The following is a 21131-nucleotide window of genomic DNA, read 5'->3' on the forward strand; positions in this document are numbered from 1 at the left end:
AGGTGTTGCCGATAGTTGGGAATGTCACTTTAAAAAAAATCAAAGTTGAAATTATTGGGATTAACGTAAAAATTACGAATGAAATTGAACTACAACTACAAGTTCCACTAGTTGCTACGACACCTTGTGCTCCGTGGGAGTTGTAGTTCAACAGCAATTTAGCCGTTTTACGGTAATCGGCCGATAAAATAGTTTTTTCATTAACGCATAATTAAAACAGTGACCCAGAAGTATGTAAGCTATTACCTTCACTTTGATAAAGGACGTTAATGCGTCGTTGACTATGCCTTTTTGAAAGTCCGTCCCGGAAATGGTTCGGCATTGGTTTCAACTATGAACTCTAACCTCTGTGGAAACCACATGGTCGGTTCGCAGCATGTCTGTTTCCAAAATTGTATTGCAACAAAACGGGATCATGAGTAAAGCTAAAGAGAAAAGTGTAAAAAGAAGAAATTCTGAAGAGGACGAAGAACAGGTAGAGAGCAATGAGATAATTACTACTGTAGATGTGTGGTGCCATACATCGGAATGGTTATTCAGCTTTTACTCAGGAGTGATCAAGCTAAAGAGTAACTCACTTCATAGCAGCTCGTCTACTGTTACTATATCACCTGTGAAATCTGGCTAGTCTGCACGATCTGTAAAAGACTAACTCGTATTTGTTTTGCTATTTGGCCCATTTAATACGCATGTGGTCTTTTTAAAAACTTGCTTTCGGTATTTGGCTTGCTAACTAGATACTCCAGCTTCACGGCAAATGTGTAAGGTTAGGGAACTATTTGGATAAAATTCGCATCTGCTTTCCGGTGTACACTGTATCCAAACTGTAACTACTGGTTCAGACTTTTATCCTCTTTTGTTAGTAAACCAGATTTAGTCGTTATTAACCAATTGCTTTTGTATGATATGTTCACTACGTTTCTTGTAATAATGAAAACAACAAAAATGTTCTTTTAGCTTCCTATTTTTAATACTGATGGTGGGGGCAGCAGTCCTAATGATGATGAAGAGGAAGACCTGTCTGACAGTGCAGAGAGCGTGTTCTCAGGTCTAGAGGACTCCGGCAGTGACAGCGATGATGAAGAAAGTGACGATGAGCATGAAGAAGAGGCACCTACTGCTGATGAAAATGGAGAGACTAGCACTTCTGTGGAACAGCCAGAAAAACAAACTCCAGCTCTCCCTCACAGGACAAAGGACAAACCTCAGGTAAATGTAAACCATCTGAAATGGGTAGTGATTTGATGGTTATTTTACTCTCCTCGTGAGCGTTTGATATTCTTACCATACCGCTGTGATTAGCATTTGGATGACTACATGCTCGCCATCTGCATGCATCACTAGCCACCTGCCTTGCCTGGTCCCTCCTTCAGCCCAAATCCTGCCTTTAACATACCCCTATTCCAAGCTCAACTCCTTCATGAATGCCATCAGCTCAGCCCTATTCTGGTCTAGGTCCCAATCTGTGAACACATACTCCAACCCTAAATTTGGCCATTTGCATCACTGCAACTTACTCCCAATTCTGGAGAGCAGGCTTCCACATGCATACAGTTAAATGAAAAAGTATTGGGACAGTGACACAATTTTTGTTGTTATGGGTGCATTCCAGCACATCGAATAAAACAATGGTAATGAGGTTGTGCAGACTCTCCTCTGTAATTTAGGCATATTTACATGTGTACTGGTGACCCTTGGTGGAATTACAGCCTGTTTTATACATTACCCCCCCTCTCCATTTTAGTGGAGCAAAAGCAATTGGTTGCTCAGCTGTTTCTTGGCCAGCAGTGTGTGAAATTTGTTGCTGTTTTCTCAACATGAGAATCAGCAAAAGTGTCAATGCCAATAAAGCAGGTCATCATGAGGCTGAAAAATCAGAATAAACCAATCAGAGATATGGCTGAAACATTGGGTGCATCAAAATGGGCCATTTGATACATTGTTAGGTAGTGAATAGCCAAAGAATACTTTCACTTGTGAAGAAAAACCACTCTCCAAGATGACATAGATGTGTCAAAGACTACCATAAAGCGAGGACTACACCAGCATAACCTGAGAGCGTTCACCACAATATGCAAACCACCGGTAAGCCTCTAGAACAGAGTTCTGGAACAAAGTCTTATTGACAGATGAGACAAGTATTTACCTGTGCCAAAGTGACGGAAAAAAGAATGTGTGGAGGAACAAAGGAACTGCGTATGATACATTGAGTACAGAGCCTGAACAACAGAAATTGTGTCCCTGTCCCAGTAATTTAGCATTTAACTGTATGTGTATACTCCAAGTTGTGTATAGCCAAGCTGCCACAGGAATGGCACAGGCAATTTTTGCGCAGAACTATGCACTTTTCAGGATGTAGATGCGGAAGTTGTGCTCAGTTTTTTTTAATGTCCATCCCCTGCCATAATCTTCAGTGTAAATTCAGTTTTTATGCTGCTGTTTGGTTCTGGCTTTTTGAGGTTGTTAAATTATAATGACACCATGAAGTTTTGTTAAGAAAGTAGATGGGTGTCAATTATTCAATGAAATGATGCAAAGTAAGCCTGTCGTAAGTGACAAATACTCTTACTTGAGAAAACATTCCAGTCATTCACCTGTGTGTATTAAAATATCTGTGCCCCGAAAGGAAGGCGTGATATTCTGTAACTATTTTCTTTTTATCAGATTAAAAAAAAAAACTTTAAAATCTGGGGATGCTGCGCGGTACCACAACCAGCTGAAAGTCACTGGTTCTTGGTGTGGCAGTAAGCTCCAAGGTGTGGAGCCGACTCCTTATCGCAGTACTGTGCCGCAGTGCCAAGTTACCTGCAGCGTTTCGCTTGGTGAGATGTTTTGGCAGGCTGGGTATCGCATGCATCCTCAGGCACTCGTTTGGTCATTTGGTCGATTGTGCGCCTGTACTCTCCCCACAGTATGCCTGCACTGGCTGCCAGGTATTCTTCAGCTTATTCGCTGCATACTTCAGATGGTCGACTGTACTGTGGTAAGAAACAGCTGTTGGTTTTAGTGTGCTTCAAAGGATGCACACGGCGGTCTGTGGAATTGATGGAGGATGCTGTAGGGATAGGACAGAATAAAAGCACATTCCTTACTTTGAGAAAATAAAAAATGGTGAGTAAACAAAGATAAAGAACCTGAGACACATCTGGGATGTCAGGTGAATGTCATTGACCGCTAGAGTTGATTTATTGGTTGTATGTAATTAGGTTTCAAAGCGCTACCTCCCCCTAGTGGTGAGGTTTGTGCGTGATCTTGAAATTGCACAGAATGTCCTACATACAGTATGTTGATGTTCTACACATTAGATATTGTGAAACTTCATGCTCTTTGTTCAAAGCTAACACCCTCACAGTGAAAACACCCCAACCTGGCACATATAGCCATGAAATCTCTCAGACACACTGCCTAAACCGTCACCGATGTCACACAAAAAGAAAACACTTCAGATTAGCTGCTGAAAAGTTCCCACCAAAGGGAAGAAAATAGCTGTACAACATTCAAATACTACTGACTCACAAACACACACACACAAATTCAATAGTGCAAAGTTGACATAGTCATAAGGGATTATTTATTTATAGACCTATTTATTTTACGTTCAGGTGAAAATTACATCAGGCTGCTGTTGTGATTACTCTCTGTAGACCCATGACAAGACAAGCATTTTGAATTTGTGATGGTAACAATTTTAACAACTTTAATTTGAATTTTAAAAATCAGTAAACACGAACAGTAAGGAAATTTTGGAATTGCTACTAGCGTTAACCATCTGCTTCTGTAAAAACTGCACCATCCGAGTCATGCATTGCATTGAGAACTCTTAAAGGAATAGCTCTCTATGGGTTTGTTTGATATTATTTCAGCTTTGGTGTATGTTTTCAATTGGCCCAGTTTTTATGTGCAGCGAAGTATTTTATGTGGAGCTGTATTGCCGTGGGTCCCGTGTATGTGCAACTGCAGTTTGTATGGCTGTGGAGACCCAACCGCTTCACGTGTTCGTTTGCCAAAGAACATTCATGATCACATTTAACCCACTCCTCATTTTAGTGGGTCTGGGCTACGCCCGATTTATGAGAACAGTGCTTGTTGTCGTCCGTTGGCCAATCAAAACTCGGCAAACTACTGCACAGCCGCACAATCCACTTTAGTGAGATTCAGAGAGTGTTGAATGTGATCACAATGGAACCTTTTTTGTGAAATAAAAGTCAAATTTGACAGGGAAGAATACAGTGAACAAAAGCCAGTCGGTAGGGCATCTGTGGAGGGTGGAGTCGGTTTGTGGTCATTTTCCTTGACGAGTGTAAAGACGTGGGAAATCGTAATATGGCGGCCTACCTTCATGCACTTGTTTATGTATTTTCAGCTGTGCATCTTTATTTGGCTCTTGTTCACGTTATAAAGTAATAATGCTATATAACCCAAAGAATTTTATTATTCATCACGTATTTAAACGCTAAAAGTATGCCCCGTTATTTGTGAACAGCAGCATTTGGGTTTGGATCGTACAGGAGTGGTTCTGTATTTTTGGTTTATCTGTCTGTGTTTTTGGGGTTACTTTCTGGTTGTCAGCTGTTCCGTTCACGTTCTGGTCTCTGCCATTTTAAAGTGTATCCATTCACATCGGGTGCGGGCGGGAAACCCATGGGTGCAATTCCGTTCAGATACAACATTTTGGGACCATATTTATCCCGGTGCTCAAGACCGCGAGGAAGTGGATGCAGTGTAACCAAGGGCTAACAGTAAAGATAGCATTTCAGTTTTAAAAAGAAAAAAAAAAAGCAAGGCTTCACAAATCTGGCTGGAATGCTTTTGATTGTCGTGAAGTTTTGGGTTTCGCTTTGCTAAATGGGAACAGTGAGCGTGCCTGACAGATTGAAGTCCTGTGTGTGCTGCTATCAGGCGCGTTCTGGCAGGCTGCTTAGCGATAGCGGGACGCGAGTGGAGTGGGACGGAAAGGTAAGGGACACTGTCTGCCCCCCTCAAGGGCCAGACACCCCTCCAGACGAACAGACAGACAGACAGACACCCGCACGCTGAGCCCTGGGATCAGACTCTGGTCACCGCTGGCAGGGAGTCGGACACGGCAGCCAGGCTGCTTCCGGCTCATTCACTCACTCACTCGCTCAGGAGCTCACTCACTCACTCAGGACCTGCTGAGGAGGCTCTCGGCCACGCAGCACTGCTGGTATATTTAACGAGCACGTGAAGCGCTGTCTCGAGTTAGGAAGCACTCATCTGTCATGCCGGCAGCCTGGAGATATCCATTCTGTTCCATGACCCGACATGTTATACATTTTCAAAGAAAACTGTGGTTCTTTATTTATTGAGCGCGTTCTTATTGGGCTGGGCTATTATCAGTTGTTATATGTAGCCTAACCATTAGGCTGTGTGTTTTTTCCAGTATATAACTGTATGCGAGGTCTTTATGACGGTGGAACCGTTTATGCGCCTTTGCTTTTACTGCAGCGAACGAGGTGAAGTACCAGCGCGCCTCATCTGGAACTTTAACTTCTCTGTTTCACGGCGCAGTGCCCCATCAATTACCCCTCGCCCCCCCCCCTCTCGAACGCGACGCTGAAACCTATTTACTCGACTCATAATGCGGTAATTTACGGCGGACTTGTCCAATAACGTCAGAACCCGAAGCGCAGTGCCGTAAATCACGCGAGACCGCGACTCGAGAGCCGTCGGGGGGGGGGGAAGGGTTAAGTGAAATCTGGCAGAGCGTCGCGTTTTTACGGTATCGAGAAATTCTGGAACTAATTCGGAAACCTTGAAATCTCTGTCTGGAATTAGACCCCGTTCAGCCGGACACACTGTTCCCTCTCCACCAGCCGCGCAGTGCGCTTAGTTCCCAGGTTTTTTTTTTTTTGTTAAATTCCCGAGCGGGTCTGGACGCGGCGGCGGGGTCCGTTACACTCCCGGCTGAAGTTAATGCGGCCGGCGGCGGGGTTTAGGGTCCCGGCGGGGGAGAGAGGGGCCCGCGCTGTGATCCGCCCGCCCGGCGCGTGGGCGGCGGCGGCGGCGGCGGCGGGAGGCGGGAGGCTCGGCTTTCCAGGAAGGCTCCGGCAGTCGCGCACGCACACAACGCGCTCGCCCACGCAGGAAGTTTACCTCGCAGACGCGTCTAGCCCGCTTCCACCGCTGGCCCGCCAGCGCTCGGCCTCTGGGAGAAGGAGGGGGGGGGGGGGGGCGCCGACGCAAAGGCTTTGCCGCCAGGCGCAGCTAGGCCCGAAAACCCGTCCGCGCCGGAGATCCTAACTGACGGAGCTCGGCGGCTCCTGTGAGGGTCGAGCCCGTGATTGGGCGGACGCGGCGAGGCGGCGAAGGCCTGCAGGTGACCCCGGGGCCGGAATCCGCCCCCTCCGAGCGGATCTGAAGACGGCGCGGCGGCGGGGCGGGGGATGAAAATGAGGTTTTGGCGGGAGGGCGCGCGCGTGTGGGCGTACGCCGTTCCGCGTGGGTCTGCGAGAGCGCTCACAAAGGGATTGGAGAAGGTCTGGATTTGAAGCCCCTTTTACGCGGCCATAAATCCCCCGTTTTAAACGGCGCCGTATGCGAAATGGCATCGAGCGGCAAAGTTTTGTTGTCCTCTTAATGGGGGCCACGGTTCGAAAATGATTTTTACATTTATTTCCGCCATAAAGTCGCACTCCACTTGTTTGTCTGCTGGGTATTTCTTTTTTTTTTTTATCTGTCGAGACCTGATCCGGTTGGCCTTTCCTGAGTCCCACACTTCATTTCCCCGGTGGTTGTGGTCAGGCAGGCAGGGAGCCAGGCCCTGCTGGAAGTCCAGCATGGCTGCTTTTCGATCTGCAGTCACTCTTCTAAGACCTCTGTTTTTTGGCTAGATGCACATCATCTGGACAATTCATCTGGCTTTCACCCCCTACCTCCACGAAACCCCCCCTCCGCTCTTCCCCTCCCCCGTTCTTTTACAGTAAACAGATTGATCCTGTTAGCGTCCCGCTGTACCGAGCTGTAGCACTTCATAAGGTGGTCCCGCTCGCTCACCAGGGCCCCCTGTGTCTTTCGCATGATTGCTGCGGTGCGGGGGGGGTCAGATATGTCACCTGAGTCATCTTCCAAACGCGCCTCGTAAGATTCGAGAAAATGGCTGCCAGCAACCGCGTTTCCTCCCGGGGTCCTCCCCATTGTTCGCCGGAATAGCGGGCCCTTCGCTGCCGGTTAGGTCTCCACACATTCGGAATTTTCGGAAAGGATCAACTGCACAGCCGCCTCGATGTCAATTTAACTAGTCGTTGGGGAGGAAGTGTTTCAGCTTGCCTTTTTGCGTCCGAAAGATTCCGTTTCCCCCAGTAGATATAAATCAGAGCGAGTTGCTTACCTGCCCAGAGGTCCTCAAAGACTTTCCTCCCTTTTCTCTAGAATAAATTTGACAGCTGAAGCCACATGAGTAATGGCTCACAGTAAATATTATATTCTGGCAGATCTTTTCTTTCTTCTGCTTGTATGTAAATGGATGCAATTTGTGCTGAATTGTCTTTTACGGTCTCTGTAAATCACGTACAGGAAGCGGCTTTAACAAAATAAACAGATATATCGTAAGTCATGCAAAAACACTTATGTTAGGCACCCCAGATTTCAAAATATGTGTACAATTTTCCACTGAGTAGAAATGAACATATTAGCTACTTTATGAAGGAATTACAACAAAAAAAAGCATTGGGGCTGTTTCTCATGGTTGTTTGTGGTCTCTGCTGTTCACCACAGGGCAAGAAACAGAAGCCACCTCAGAAGGAGAAGATGAAGAAGGGGAGGGTGAGTGTGGCAGAGGTTGGAAGAGAAGGGGAGAGCGGACGGTCGGAGCCGAACAGCGACGCGTCGAAGCCCACACCCCCGCAGGAGGACGAGTACGAGCAGGACACCTCGGACGAGGAGGTAAGGAGACGACGTCATCGTACGCGGTCCAGAGGTCATCACGCATGGAGGGTTGTGGGTTTGAGTCCCGGCCGGCCGGCTCCTCTGCGTGGGGTTTGCGTGTTCTTCCCGTGTGCGCGTGCGTTTACTCTGGGCACTCCGGTTTCCTCGCACGCCGAAAGACATGCACATCAGGTCAGGTGTACTCCTCCCGCTGCCCTTGACCAAGGCGCCGGCCTGGACCCTGGTCCCCGGGTCCCCGGGTGCTGCACTGTGGCTGCCCATTGCTCCTGAGTGACTAGAACTGGTTAAATGCAGAGGACCAATTACCCCACAGGGTTCAATAAAGTGCCTTGTATCTTATTTAAATCCCACCGCTCATGTGGAGCTGCTGCCTCATTTGATCTGAGAGTATACCCAACTGGTTTTATGTGCGAAAACCTCAGTTGAGCATGTGATGAGTCTGGTCAAGAGAAATGATCATAGCGATCAAGAGAACCGCTTTGGCCTTAGGTAACGATAAGGAGAGAAACTTGAGGATTGATTGGCAGTGTTGTCTGAAGTCATTTGAAAACTTGTATCAAAACTTTTTGTAGTGGAATTGGAGAAAGTATGCAGAACAGTGAGTGGTGAAATCGACTGTTAGATTTGCATTCAGACTAATCTCGCACATAATTCTCAGTATGGCAGGTTAATTCATGAAATCCTCTGAAAAAGTTATCCTCAGCCTATCCCAAAACACTCTGTTCTCTCTCGTCCTCTCTTTTCGGAAAAAGGAACTCGATGCCAATGTTACGATAAGGGGAAAAAAATTTGAGAACAATCATTTGGGATGCATTTTAACGTCCGTGTGAAAAAAAATATTTCCTCAGTCGCTAAGTGGGACATGCATATGATGGGCTCTTTGAAAGATAACCAAAATGCATTCCATTATTGATCCCAGAATTCCCTGCAGAACTGTTACTTTAATTCCTGCAGGTGGGCACGGTAATTTTCCCACTGTAACTTACTGCTGCCAAAGTACAGCGTGTTCAGCCAACTGTAGCCAGAGTTTAAGCAAGTGAAGAAACAAACCGTTTAGTACATCTGAACCATTGAGTACATAAATATGAAAGTAATCAAAAACGTATGACTTTTTTTTTTTTAAAAGCAGTTTTTTTTTTTGCCCTCAAAAAAATATTGAAGTCGTTCAGCATGGTTAATTGAAGGGACATTGTGGTTGTAATTATATATAATTGCCGCTTATAAAAGCTTGAGATGGATTGGCTGTTCGATGGGAAAGGATGTTAACTAGGGCCTCTGTAAACTGGTCCACTGTCTGAGTGGAGAAGTAAAGAGCATTTATTATTTTTTACTATTTATTATTTTTAACATTTTTTTTATTGTTACCTTTGGCTGCAGCAGAGTACATGACATTAAATTTGTACCTGCTCCAAGATTATTTGTAGACTTTTGCGTCCTGGAATAAATATTTTAAAGGCTGTATTCAATCCTATGTGATGCTCTGCATGAACCCAATCACTGTCTGCTTGCAAAGGATTTGATCGGGGCCTATTTCCCCCAGGAAGAACTTTTTATTTTTATTTAAAAAAAAACGCTTTTCACAGATCTGAAGCCTCAAACATTAGTGCTAACCTTCATGCCAAATGAATGTGGCCAGACGACTGTACTTTGAATCTTACAATATTTGAATGGGCTTTTTACTTTTCGGTGAACAGACCTTTGTGTCTATGGGAGTATCCTCTCCCTTGGTCAGTTTTCAGAGCTCGGAATTCCATTGACTCGTTCAGGTAGTCATCCAATAAAATCTCTATCTGTCAGTTCCTCGTCCAACAGACCAGGTACATTTTGTCCAATCGTTCTGTGTGCTGAGATCAAAGAGATTACAGTAGGCTAAATGCTGAATAGGCTGGTTCATTGGTCAATTAAAAGCAAATGCCACACTTGTCCAGGGTGAAGAACACACTCTGAATCCGTATAATGTCTTCAGATAATGTCTCTTTCATTTGCATACTGTATGATGTGTTTTTTATTTGTACATTTGTCTGCATCTCCACTACAGTTTACTTTAACCTCTTCACTTGGATACCCAGTCTGGCCCGTCCATACTGTTTGGCTATTGTTGGCTTGTTCCTGTTACAGAATGCTAATTTTTTAGTGAAAAGAATATTTTTCTGAACTCCCAGATAGACGCTAGTGTCATGCTTAGGTATAGTTGCCGATGTATAGGTGCTTGTTCAATGGACGAACTACACGACAATGTGGCAATTAGAAACTCCAGCTAATAAAGCTTGAATACAGAGTTAGTTTTTTCTATTCATTGTTTGATTGCAAGAGCTCTGAATGAGTTGAGCAATCTCTGGACGCCGGCGTCCTGGCCACTCGGAGACGTGCGCGAAGGGGTTAATATTTTCTCTGAATGTGAATTTTGACAGATTTGCCTTTTCTTTCAGTTGTAACAGCTTATGCAGGGTTGTTCTGTCATTTGTTGTGGAGTCTGCAGTGTTATATATTCGGGATGGGCAAAAAAAGCATTGCTAAACGGTTCGGCCTACACGGTGCGCTGCCCAAGCTAATGCCAAGATGTGCTTTTAAATACATAGTGCGGAAGCCGCCGCAGTGTGGGCTTAAAAAGCAAATACTGTGGCCTAAGAGCGCAAATCATGGAAAAGCGCCGTGTGTCGGGTAGTAGCCCTACAGAGCGGACGACTTCAAATGTGCTGAGAGGCTAATAAGTGGGTTTACTGAATCTTGAAAAAATATATATGTTGTACCAAATAAAAAACAGAAGAAATGTTAAATGAATATGTTTTTAGTACAATGAGAGTTGGATGAGGCTGGGCTTGACGATAGGGCATTACATGCTTAATCACTCATAGTCACTGTAGAGCGTTTAGGCTCACGTGTATCTTACATGGTTTCGCATCGTTCCAGTGCCGTTGGAGTATGTTCGCTCAGTGTCACAAAGATTACATTTTACTTTATTTTCTGAAATCTGCTCAAAGTGAGACCAAATGGCGCTTTTTCAGTTTGATTTTTGCCCTGCGTGCAATCAGACGCTTCGCTTGACAGCTGATCAAGGAGGAACGTTGTCCCATGTCAATATCGCTACCTCATTCACTTGTCGAAACCCACACCAAAAAAAAAATTAGACCATGCTAGTCACAGAGAATAGGACACTGAAAGGAAATGGTTATAAATAGTTTTAATGATTTTGCCTTTTAAAAATGCATTGAATCATTCATACATGTTCCTAAAAAATGAGCGTTTTTGTTAAAATTTAGTGACTAAACCTATTTCATATAAACGTGTCCTGTAGTTAAGTGCATAACATATCTTTATTTTACATATGTCACCCACACCCACTTTAAAAAGGGGAGCGGTGGCAACAGTAGGCCTGTGTGGCTGTTTCAGCTGCAGAGCTTCCATGTTGTGGGTCACACTACTCTATGCATGAGTGGCCACATTCCTTCGGTACCAGTGGTTGATTTTTACTGGTGTAAAAAATAAGTTGTTTTCTATACTGCCTCATGATGTTTCTACATTGCGTACCCTCCTCCTTTAGGATAATGTCTGTTCTGTTGCTTGGTATTCCTTGTGCTGAAGTAGGAATCTATCGGACCTTCCCTAAACTTACGCATACATTATGCTGTGGAAACATTGTGCAGTTTGCAACGAAGTCAGTCTTCGCTTTGTATTGTGAATTTGGGAGTGTATGCTTTAACTGTGATCACCAGCTGTTGATGGATCCCACTGATTGAAGACTTAAAAATGGAAATTGTATATTGCGTAATTGTTTTGGATAATTTATGCAGTTGAATTTTAGAATATTTTGGGTCAGTAGGTATTGACATACTCTTGCAAATGGATTTGTTTCCTGAAGAATAAATTCAGTATGTCTTCAGGGTGCTGTAGAAGATGGGATGCCGTACTGAAGCCTTGAAGTCTCTAGACCATCACAATTTTGTTATTCACTTGTCTGACATTCTTCTGCTGTTTAATTTTTAGGGTCCATTGAAAGCTGTTGAACCTCGCCATGCTGTGGTTTGAAATTTACCAGGCCATGTAACCTAAATTGCTGGCCATCCAAATCAGTTTCTGGCAATTCGCTGTGGATGGGGAATCCGTCGTAACTTTAGTGTTGTTCCCTAGTTTGCTCCCAATATAAACAGGGGGTTGGTGTATGTGTCCCGTCAAATTACAAAGAGCACATCCCCCAACAGCTGCTTCACTGACATCAAGGCCATCGGATTGTTTAAAGGTTTTGAAGAGGACTCCCTGGTCTCCTTTTTAAAACGTTCACCATTTTTTTTTCTTCTGCTTGAAATCACAATTTTGGCCTCTTGAGTCACTGCTTTCCTACTGACATCCACATAAGGCGTACTGCAGCTGAAGTGTCAAATTCTCTTGTGAACCTGGGACTATTTTCCATGCTACAAGCCATACAGTCCTGCAGTAGAGCTGGAACTGTTCAGGGGAGAGGATTTTCTCTCCCTGTGATGGCTGCTGATAGCCAGTGGGAGTATGGCATGATATCGGAAAGTGGTGGTGCAACCTGCCAGGACTAAAGTAGCCCTGGGTGGTTCATACCCATTCAACCTTTGGCATTATGGACCCAACTGTGCCATGTTGCCGTGGATCATCGGTCAAACCCAGGCTCGAATCCGAAAAGCCCTGCCTGTGGAGCCTGGCCCGCATTGGCTGCAGATTCTGATTTATGGAAAGAGATCTCATTTTAGAAATGTAGCCTACTGTTCATTAAATGGCTGGCTGAAGTGCTGTCATTCATAACTGTCAGCTCCGGTGGAGCCAGGGGTGTCTGTTCCACGGGAAACTTGTTTGCAGGGCAGTGGCTTTGGGGCGTCCATTCAGCAACATGACCATACGATCCTGGGCACGTCCACCGGGTCTTCCATCCCCTGGATGTGCCAAGTGTCCCTCACTAGGGAAAGCCACGAGGTTTCTTCACAGGAAACGGTGAACCGAAAACTGAACACGTTTCACTGCGGTCCGACCATCAGTGTCAGAGTTCTCCTGAAAATATCTGTCTGCCCCCCTGCCTGCCCCATACTACGCTCTCCAAAGCCGAATTTGTCTCGAGGGTTTATTTTATGAAATGATCCTTTTCTTTTTCCTTGTTAGAGCGTTTATTTTTTGCTCTCGTCTCAGGAAGTGGCTGGGAGCGGACGACGGGGAAACATTTGTCTTCGATCTCGCTTAGCTACTTAGCGTTCCTTCTGCGTTTCAACTTTCCATTCGCGGGGTGCGCTTATTAGGAACCTCAGAGCCTCGGCTTGTACGTGTGGTCAGGGTAGCGCTCCAGTGTACGAGCGTAGCCGTGGTGGTCCGGAGCCAATTTGGCTTGTAGCGAATTAGCCCCCTGCTCGCGGACAGCGGCGCGGCCCCCCGAGCCTCCCGCAGCCCTCGGCACAAGCTGTCCACAAATAAAAGCCCGGAGTTTGAATAATCCACCCCCACCCTCCCCCCCCCCCCAATTCCCTCGCTCGCCCCCCCCCCCCCCTTTATAATAAAGGGGCGCTTCCTGCTCGCGGGCTGAAAGGGAATATGCGAGACGGCCGCGTCTGTCCGAGGCCTCGCTGGGAGGAAGAGGTTTTTCCCCCGCAATGGCTTTTCCATGTGGAGCGCGAAATGAATGAAGACACATTGTGGAATAAAAAGCGCGCCCGGCTCCCGTTGGAAGCCAGCTTCCTGACTCGCGCGGCCGCCGCGCTCCCGGGCCAGGCCGCTCCGCGCTGCGCCACGCCGCGCCGCGCAGGAGGACTCAATTCGGTAGCAGCGGAGGGAGGGGGGTGTGGGGGGGGGCAGGGGGGAGAGAGGAGCGGGAGGGAGGTACGGAACTCAAAAAATATTCAACGGGAGGCCAAGTTCTTAACAAGTTGGAGCGCGAGCGAGCTCCCCCTCTCCCTTCTGGAAGGCGCTCAGGTTTGCGTGCGGCGAGCGCTCTGGATTAGTCACCCGCCCGTGCGTCCGGCGGACTGCTGGCGAGCCCCATGCGTCTGGGCGCTGAGCAGAAACTTGGATGGGATTCTTCGGGGAAGGCGTTAGTTAGCCACTGCACACACCACCCCTCCCCCTTAATTTGACAGTGTAGTCTTTTTTTTTTTTTTTTTTTTCAGTCTGGGTATTTCTGCCAATGTTTCCTCATGATGTAAACCTTGCTCGGGTCCAGAGCATTGTGCTCGCATACCTGTGTGTGTGTGTGTGTGTGTGTGTGTTTTTTCTTCCTTAGAAGGCTGGTGAAGTCAAGCTGTATTTTTAGGATGTGTTTTCATCTCAGAAAAGATGGAAGTCTGGGGAGCTTCAAGAATAAACCCATGATGTGAGCATCTGTAGCCAGAGGTTAGAGATGCATGGACCGCCTTTATTCTTGCTTCTGATTGTGTGGCGGGTTTTTTCTGTTTGGTGTAAAGCCTTTTAGTCTGCACCTTTCGACATGCTGAATTCTTGATTTTTGTGAACACGTCACACTCCCATTTCCTTGTAGTTACCACATGGTGTTTGGTTGACTAATCATTAATGTGGGTGCATTTCATTGATTTCTCTCTCTCACTTGTCACTCCCATTTTTATACGATTTTTTTATTAGTCTGTTTTCAAATGTGAACGACGCTTTATGGTGGAGAGTATATTGTTCTCCATATGCTTTTGGAACCCTTATGAAAGCCATGCGAGCCTGCAATGCGTAGGTCCAGCACGTTTTAATTTCTCTTGCCATGTTCCAATAAAGGCTTTTAACTTTACCACTAAGTGTGCCTTGGATCCCTACTTTTTTGCCACTTATAGTTTTTCATAATTTTGACTGGCAAACTAAACCATTTTTGATGCATTGATATAAAGAAATGTAGCTTAAAATTACGAAAAGAGAAAGAAAACACCAAGAACACTTGGCTGGCTGCTAGAAGTTCTGGACACTTCAGTCATTTTGCTGAGTAATGCCAACATTAGATTGGCCATTTGGCTTAGTGTCTGCTTATTTTCATCCTTTGCCATCATATTTCATGACTCATTTGTCCGTGTGATGTTTGTACCTGGTCATATGACCAAAGCCCTTGGCAACACGATTAATACCCATTTAAAGAGGTATAATTTGCATTGCTGCGCAGTGCCACAATTGCCTACAGAGGGCAGTGTTCAGATATAAATAGACGCCATAATTAAATGAATGCAGTGGCAAATGAAAGTTTTGTGTTAACATGTATATGCGCATATGTTACGGGCAGTTTTTGAATTTCCAGTTTGTTTGCTGTAAACGGTTGGTCGAACGCGAGCTTGAGGCTGAACGTGTGAAACCGTGGATCAGGAACCCGTTGTGTAATTGGCTGGACGGCCACAGGGGGGCGCGTGGCGTGGTGCGCTGGAGCAAGTCTGGCAGCTCGCTGAAAGGCTGAACCCGAGAACCCTAGATGACCCCGCCGGCTGAGCCGCTCGACTCAGACCCACGCTAATTGTGCAGAGAGACGTATATTACTTCTCCAGATCTCTCGCTCTTTCTCTCTTCCCCCCCTCTCACCTCTCTCTCTCTCTCACACACACACACACACACACACACACGCCCATGCACACTCTCTGTAACCACCGATAGCTTCTCCGACATACACTTTTGATTTGCGCCACTCCGGCACTTCGCTGGAAAAGAAAACGTTGCTGGAGAAGGAAATTTCCACTTGTCTGTCACGTCAACTTTTTTTTTTTTTTTTTTTTTTCCACTCGCTGCATTTTGCGATGGGCCGTCCAAGCACTTCCAGCGCACGGAAATAAGTGATATTCCCTAAATTCAAAGGGGTAAACTGGAATTAAGCCGACCCGTATTTCTCCCCGCAAACAGCGCGCGAAACCCGACGCCGCCGTTGACAAAAGACAAAAAAAAAAGGCGGACAGGTTTGAGCGCGCGAAGGTGCGGAGCGTGAGAAGCCGTCGCGCTGGAATCAGAGAACGGCGGGGGCGTGAAGTTATCGCAGGGCCGGTGGCCTTCGGGGACGTTCGCTACGCGCGGCTCGGGGGTCACGGCGTTCGCCGTGCGTTCGGCTGAAGCCGCTGCTAATTCCTCGTAGCGCTGTTTGTTTGTTGTTGTATCACACGGCCCTGTGTAACCCACACCCCTGGATACCAGACTCCGTAGCAGCGGTGAGCGACCGGCAGCCCCTGGACTGTCTGCGTGAAGCCCGATGCCGCAAAATATCAGGAATACTTTACAGTGCCTCACAATCAGTAAATATTTCATGAAGCACAATGCTGTGTAGCGAAATGCGTAACTTCTAACAAAAATGAGCAGGCCTATATTTTTTATCGTTTGTCGTCCTGAACCGTATTTTTGTATTTTGTACATTTCATAAAATGCTATTTTGTTCCTGCTGGTCCATGTATGTATGTGTGCTCAAGTGCTTGCCACCCACTGAGGAGAAATTGGCCTGCTTATAAGACAAGGTTCCTATTAGCTAGTTGCTTCTTGTGTTCAACCTTTTTGGTAGGCTTGGTGTTTTTGTCATCAAAAAGAAAATGACACTGTCTGATGTGTCTGACATTTTGTTTCTATCCATTTTGGGAGTATGAAATGTCAGGTGTAAAATGGAGGCTGATGAATATGTGAAATGATTTTGTAATCAAGGGAGAAAGATATTTTAGCGGTATGGAAACACTGGACTGGTTACTGGAATTACATGCCACGAATGTGCAATGTAAGATATACGTACAACACCAGTCACAAGTTAACATTATTTTTTGTCGACAATGTTCAATTTGTGTATCTCTAACATGACACAATGACAAACCATGGCGGGGGGAGTCCTAAATGCACAACTAACCAAAAATCCTTTTTACGTGCGAAAGACTAACTTGCAGATAACTTGCTAATAGTGTTGACAACTGAGTTAAGAATGGACCAGTGAATCAGTGACACAGCAGGCCTTGTCCTTACTGTCGGCTCCTACTAACCTGAAATGTCAAGGAAACCTGACGTGTGTGTGTGTGTGCGCGCGCGCACGTGTGCAAGCAGTATATAATAATGTGCTTGTCTAAGGCGGTGGCACTGCAGTGGGTGCACTATGTGGCCCTTCGCCTGAGGGGCTGGCCACCAGTCGTGAGTGTGATTTACAGCGGATCAGTCGTGTTTAATTGGCCGTCTTTGGTGGTTTGGAAGGTAGCCGGGTTGATTTCTTGGCCCCATGGCTTGCTTGTTATTATCCTTCATTAAAACGCTCGCTTAAAAACTCCCCGTTCAGTCAGACTGCCCCCGCTGCCCCTCCCTCCCTCCCTCCCTCCCTCCCTGTCTCTCCTGTGCTCGGAGTTCCCTCAGGCTCAGGAGTGAGTGGAGATCAGCCGTTTACTTTCCGTTAGCAAGCAAAACAAACACGCTCCATAATACGATACGCGGGGCGTCCCCTTCTCCGCGAGGTTAGCCTCCCGTGCCCCCCTCCCATTTGAAAGTCTGAAAAACCCCGAGAAGGTGGTACATGTGTCTGGAAGTGGGGGGGTTTTGGATAAATTTTTGGTAATCCCAAAGTTTAATTTTGTGATTGGGAAGGCTCCAGGTGCTGGGTAATGCGCACCAGATGGGATCTGCGGCGATCCCAATTTTCCAGCGCTGGCTGAGGGCAATAAAAGCTGGGATTTTCACAGTTCCGCAGACAGCCCCGCGCTCCCTCTCTCAGAGGGTAATGAGAGCGAGCGAGACCGCAACGTTATACTTTATGTTTTTATTAAAGGCCCAGATTGACAGCAGGGGGAGATTTTTTCCAGTATTAAAATCCAGGCCCAATTGATGAGGACAGAGTGCACTGGGCTCCAGCTGCTGGCTGCAGTGTGGGGCTCAAGGGAGCAAAGCTCCTCTCTCTCTCTCTCTCTCTCTCTCTCTCTCTCTCTGTCTCTCTCTCTCCTCTCTCCCTCTTATCCTCTCTCTCTCCCCTGCTCTCTCTCTTCCTCCTCTCTCCCTCTCTCTCATCTCTCTCTCTCTCCCTCTCTCTCTCTCTCCATCTCATTCTCTGTCTCTCTCTGTCGCTCTCTCTCCGTCTCTCTCTCTCTCTCCCCCTCTCCGTCTCTTTCTCTCTCTCTCCCCTCCTACTTTCACCTCTCTTGTCCTCCTTCCCTTTCTGCATCATTTCTTTCCTTTTTCCTTCCTCTTTCTCTCCCTCCCTTGTGCTTCCCCTCCCATTTTCCGTCTCTCGTAGCACTATAGCCTCCAGTCGTCCGCTGGGAGCAGGCAAATGGAACAGAGGAGGTTAGCCCGTGATCAAAACAGCGTTAGCTCACTTCCAGTCCTGAGGTAGAGTGTGTTTGATGGCCTCCAGGCGACGTGGAAGAAAAAGCTGTCCGCGCTTGTTAGGGTGACAAGAGCACATGTCAGTGTGGAGTGTGTTCAGGTCTAAAGAGCCCCTGTTAAAAGTGCTTGCATTCTCAGCTGCACACCACCACCAGCCACACCTCAGGCTTTCGCCCTCCCCTCTCACTGTCCCCCCGTAGACAGGCTGTGGGGCAGTTCCTGCTTCCCGCCAGCAGGGGTCACTGTGATCCAACCGTGAAATCGAACCAATTAAAGAAGCGATTGCGAGTGGAGGGGGCCCGGGTTTGTCCCTCCCCGGCTTTAAATATTTCTCAACCGGATCCCGAAGATGAAAAACTGGGCGAGCAGAAGAAGAGAAACCCAAAGCGGCTCACCGAGTCACGAAAGCCACCGTATTCTCAGGACACGCGTAAAGGCCTCCCCCCCCCCCCTCCCCCCCCCCCCGCGCGACCGGGGTTAGCGCTGACCGCAGAGGACGGTCCAAACTTGAACTCCTCACCCCCCGCACAAGCCGTAAAGAGTCGGGGATTAGAAGCCTCCATCACAAAGCTGGAGAAACCGGAGACCGGGTCCAGACCGGCCGACCGTATGTGAACCGCACAGCGGAGAGCACGGCCCGGACCCTGCGAAATGAATCCTTTCCTGCTCGTCTTCATACGTGTCATTTCAAAATGCGTCTTACTGGCACTAGATTCAGTGGCTTGAACGCCGCCGTGCTCGGCCGTCGCTAGCCAGGTACATGGGTAACGGGGAGCGGGGCTTCGCTACTGCAGGCAGGCTGAAGTAACCACTGCCAGCCCTCGGCGGCCACTAAAACTTCCTTTATGGAAGCCGGGCGTAGCCGTTAAGAGCCCAGGAAGCGGAGCCGCTCGCGCTTTTTTCCCAGAGCCATCGGCGTTTCCCGGTGTCTGCTTCTGATTTGAGCTCGCCCCACCTACTGCTTTCTTCATTCTGAGGAGATTGTTTCTCTCTTTATTAAAGGCCATAACCAGCCCTTACGTTTTGCATATGGTGAGTTTTATTTCTTTTTTCTTTTCTTTTTTTTTTTTTTTCTCTCCCCTGAAAGCCATTTGGCTGAAATTGATTTTTTTAGGAAGAAGGCGGAAGGAAAAAAAAAAAAAAAAAAACACTTAATGATTAATATATTTTGTATTACGGCAGACGCGATGTGGTTTTTTAAAAAATATCTGCGCCGTTAAAACAAAGAGCAGTTTTGTGCTCGGTGCCATTGGCCCGGGAGCTGCTTTCGATTTATCAAATCGGATCGGCTCGGAGAACACGGGTGGTGTTCGGTTACCGGGCGGGGAAGGAGCGCTCGCGGACCGGGGCCGAGCGATCGGACGCTCGCTCGCTCGCTCGCCGGCCGCGTCGTCCTCCGCAGGGGCTTTGCTGGGAAGCCGTTTCCGATTGAACTTTCACTAAATGAGTCATTTCGGAGCAATAAACCGCCACACGGCTACACCACAAGCCCTGCTGCTTTTGAAGCGCTTCGGTACGTTTCAGCGCTTCGCTTCAAAGGAGCAGGGCATTGTGTTACTGGTGTTGTGTTTGCGTGGCTAGCAAGGGGAACGCCGTGCCCTCAGGCTTTCTCTCGACTCGAACGTTATCGCTAGCGCCGCTGGGCTGCTCTTCCTCTCTCTCCTGGCAGTGTGGCCTGTGGGACATCTGCTGTAGTCTGTCTAAGGCTGTACGCTCTTATATTCACACACACACACACACGTGCACGCGCACACACACACATTCCCTGGGCCACGGATACTCAAATCTGGCCCTGGTTTTCTTTTCTTCCCAGGTGATTAACTGGACAATTAGTGCTGCTGATTGGCCAGGTCGTCTTCCCAGGTAAAGGCAGGGTGGAAAACCAGCAGTTTCTTGGCCCTCCATGGACCGTGATTTGAGTAGCAGGGCCCTTGGCTACAGGTGGAATATTTCACATTGTTGAATACACCCGGTGTTCGTAACGATGCGTTGCCTGGCACGGTGACTTTGTGAATGATGAAACTGGCTCTCATGTCATGGAGGTTCACGAACGGTCTGACAAACCGACGAAAATGTGACAAACCGATGATGATTTTGGTCTCATGCCTGCCAATATCAAAAATTATATCGATCAGAAAATCCCTCCCATCCTCTTTACTCTCGGGTGTCAGGCAATTGGGTAATTTCTTTATGGATTGTGCGAGTGCTTCCTGCTTTCCAGACCGTTCTACGTAGGCGACAAAGGTTCGCATTCAATCCCCTGTTGTTCTTCTGAAATCGATACGGCGATAAAATTGACAGATCAGCGGTAAATTATGCGGAATCTTGGCCTGTCACGGCGCTGTCAGCGGGAAATCTCTTTTTAATAGTCTTTTTTAAGGAGAGCGGAGTTGTGTTTTTCTTAGTCGGGGAATGTTGATACAGAGGACGTGTCCGGGGGGGGGGTGGGAAGCGGCTGGATGAATCGCACGCCGGCTTGGCTGCCCAAGAGGGGTCCAGGCCGCGGGACGAGGGACCCACACAGGTGCGTGGAGGAGGGTGGGGGGGGGGGGGGGGGGGTTGGGGGGTGTGGGCGTTTTGGTGGTGGGGGTGGGGGTTGTGGGGAGCGAGGGATTGCCAAACTAGCCACCTGTCGTTCCGTAGTTTTTAGGACTTCCTTTCATCCGGTCTTCAGCACTGCTCCCCGTCGGCCCAGCGTGCGTCCTGCCAGAAGGCCTGATTGAAACCAACTGCAGGCGGGGGCTGCCATGTGGGGGGGGGGGGGGCGCTCAAAGTGCACCCCTGGGAGCTGGTGGGGGTGGAACCGGCGGTTGGGGAGGATGGAGGTTTGGGGGGTGGAGGGGGAGGGGGGGGAGTCTGGCCCCCCAGCGCAGCCGAGAGATGAGCGTCTAGACCGCTTTGCCTCTCGTTCGCGTCAGACCTTCCTGCCCCCCCACCCCCGTCAGCGGCCGGCCGGTTTCTTTTCGCGGCGAGAA

At 47.7% G+C, this 21131-nt stretch overlaps 1 protein-coding gene across 1 annotated transcript in view; it reads left to right on the forward strand.

The window, feature by feature from the left end:
• The first annotated feature begins 319 nt into the window (after positions 1-319).
• The window catches only part of bop1 (BOP1 ribosomal biogenesis factor), a 71563-nt gene continuing 50751 nt past the window's right edge, over positions 320-21131 (forward strand). Inside the window, exons 1-3 of the mRNA XM_035428174.1 lie at positions 320-475; positions 958-1209; positions 7735-7902. Coding sequence (XP_035284065.1) covers positions 377-475; positions 958-1209; positions 7735-7902 — 519 coding nt within the window. The 5' untranslated portion in view covers positions 320-376. The remainder of the gene's footprint in view (positions 476-957; positions 1210-7734; positions 7903-21131) is intronic.

This window comes from Anguilla anguilla, chromosome 8 (assembly GCF_013347855.1).
Source record: "Anguilla anguilla isolate fAngAng1 chromosome 8, fAngAng1.pri, whole genome shotgun sequence".
Taxonomy (NCBI): Eukaryota; Metazoa; Chordata; class Actinopteri; order Anguilliformes; family Anguillidae; genus Anguilla; species Anguilla anguilla.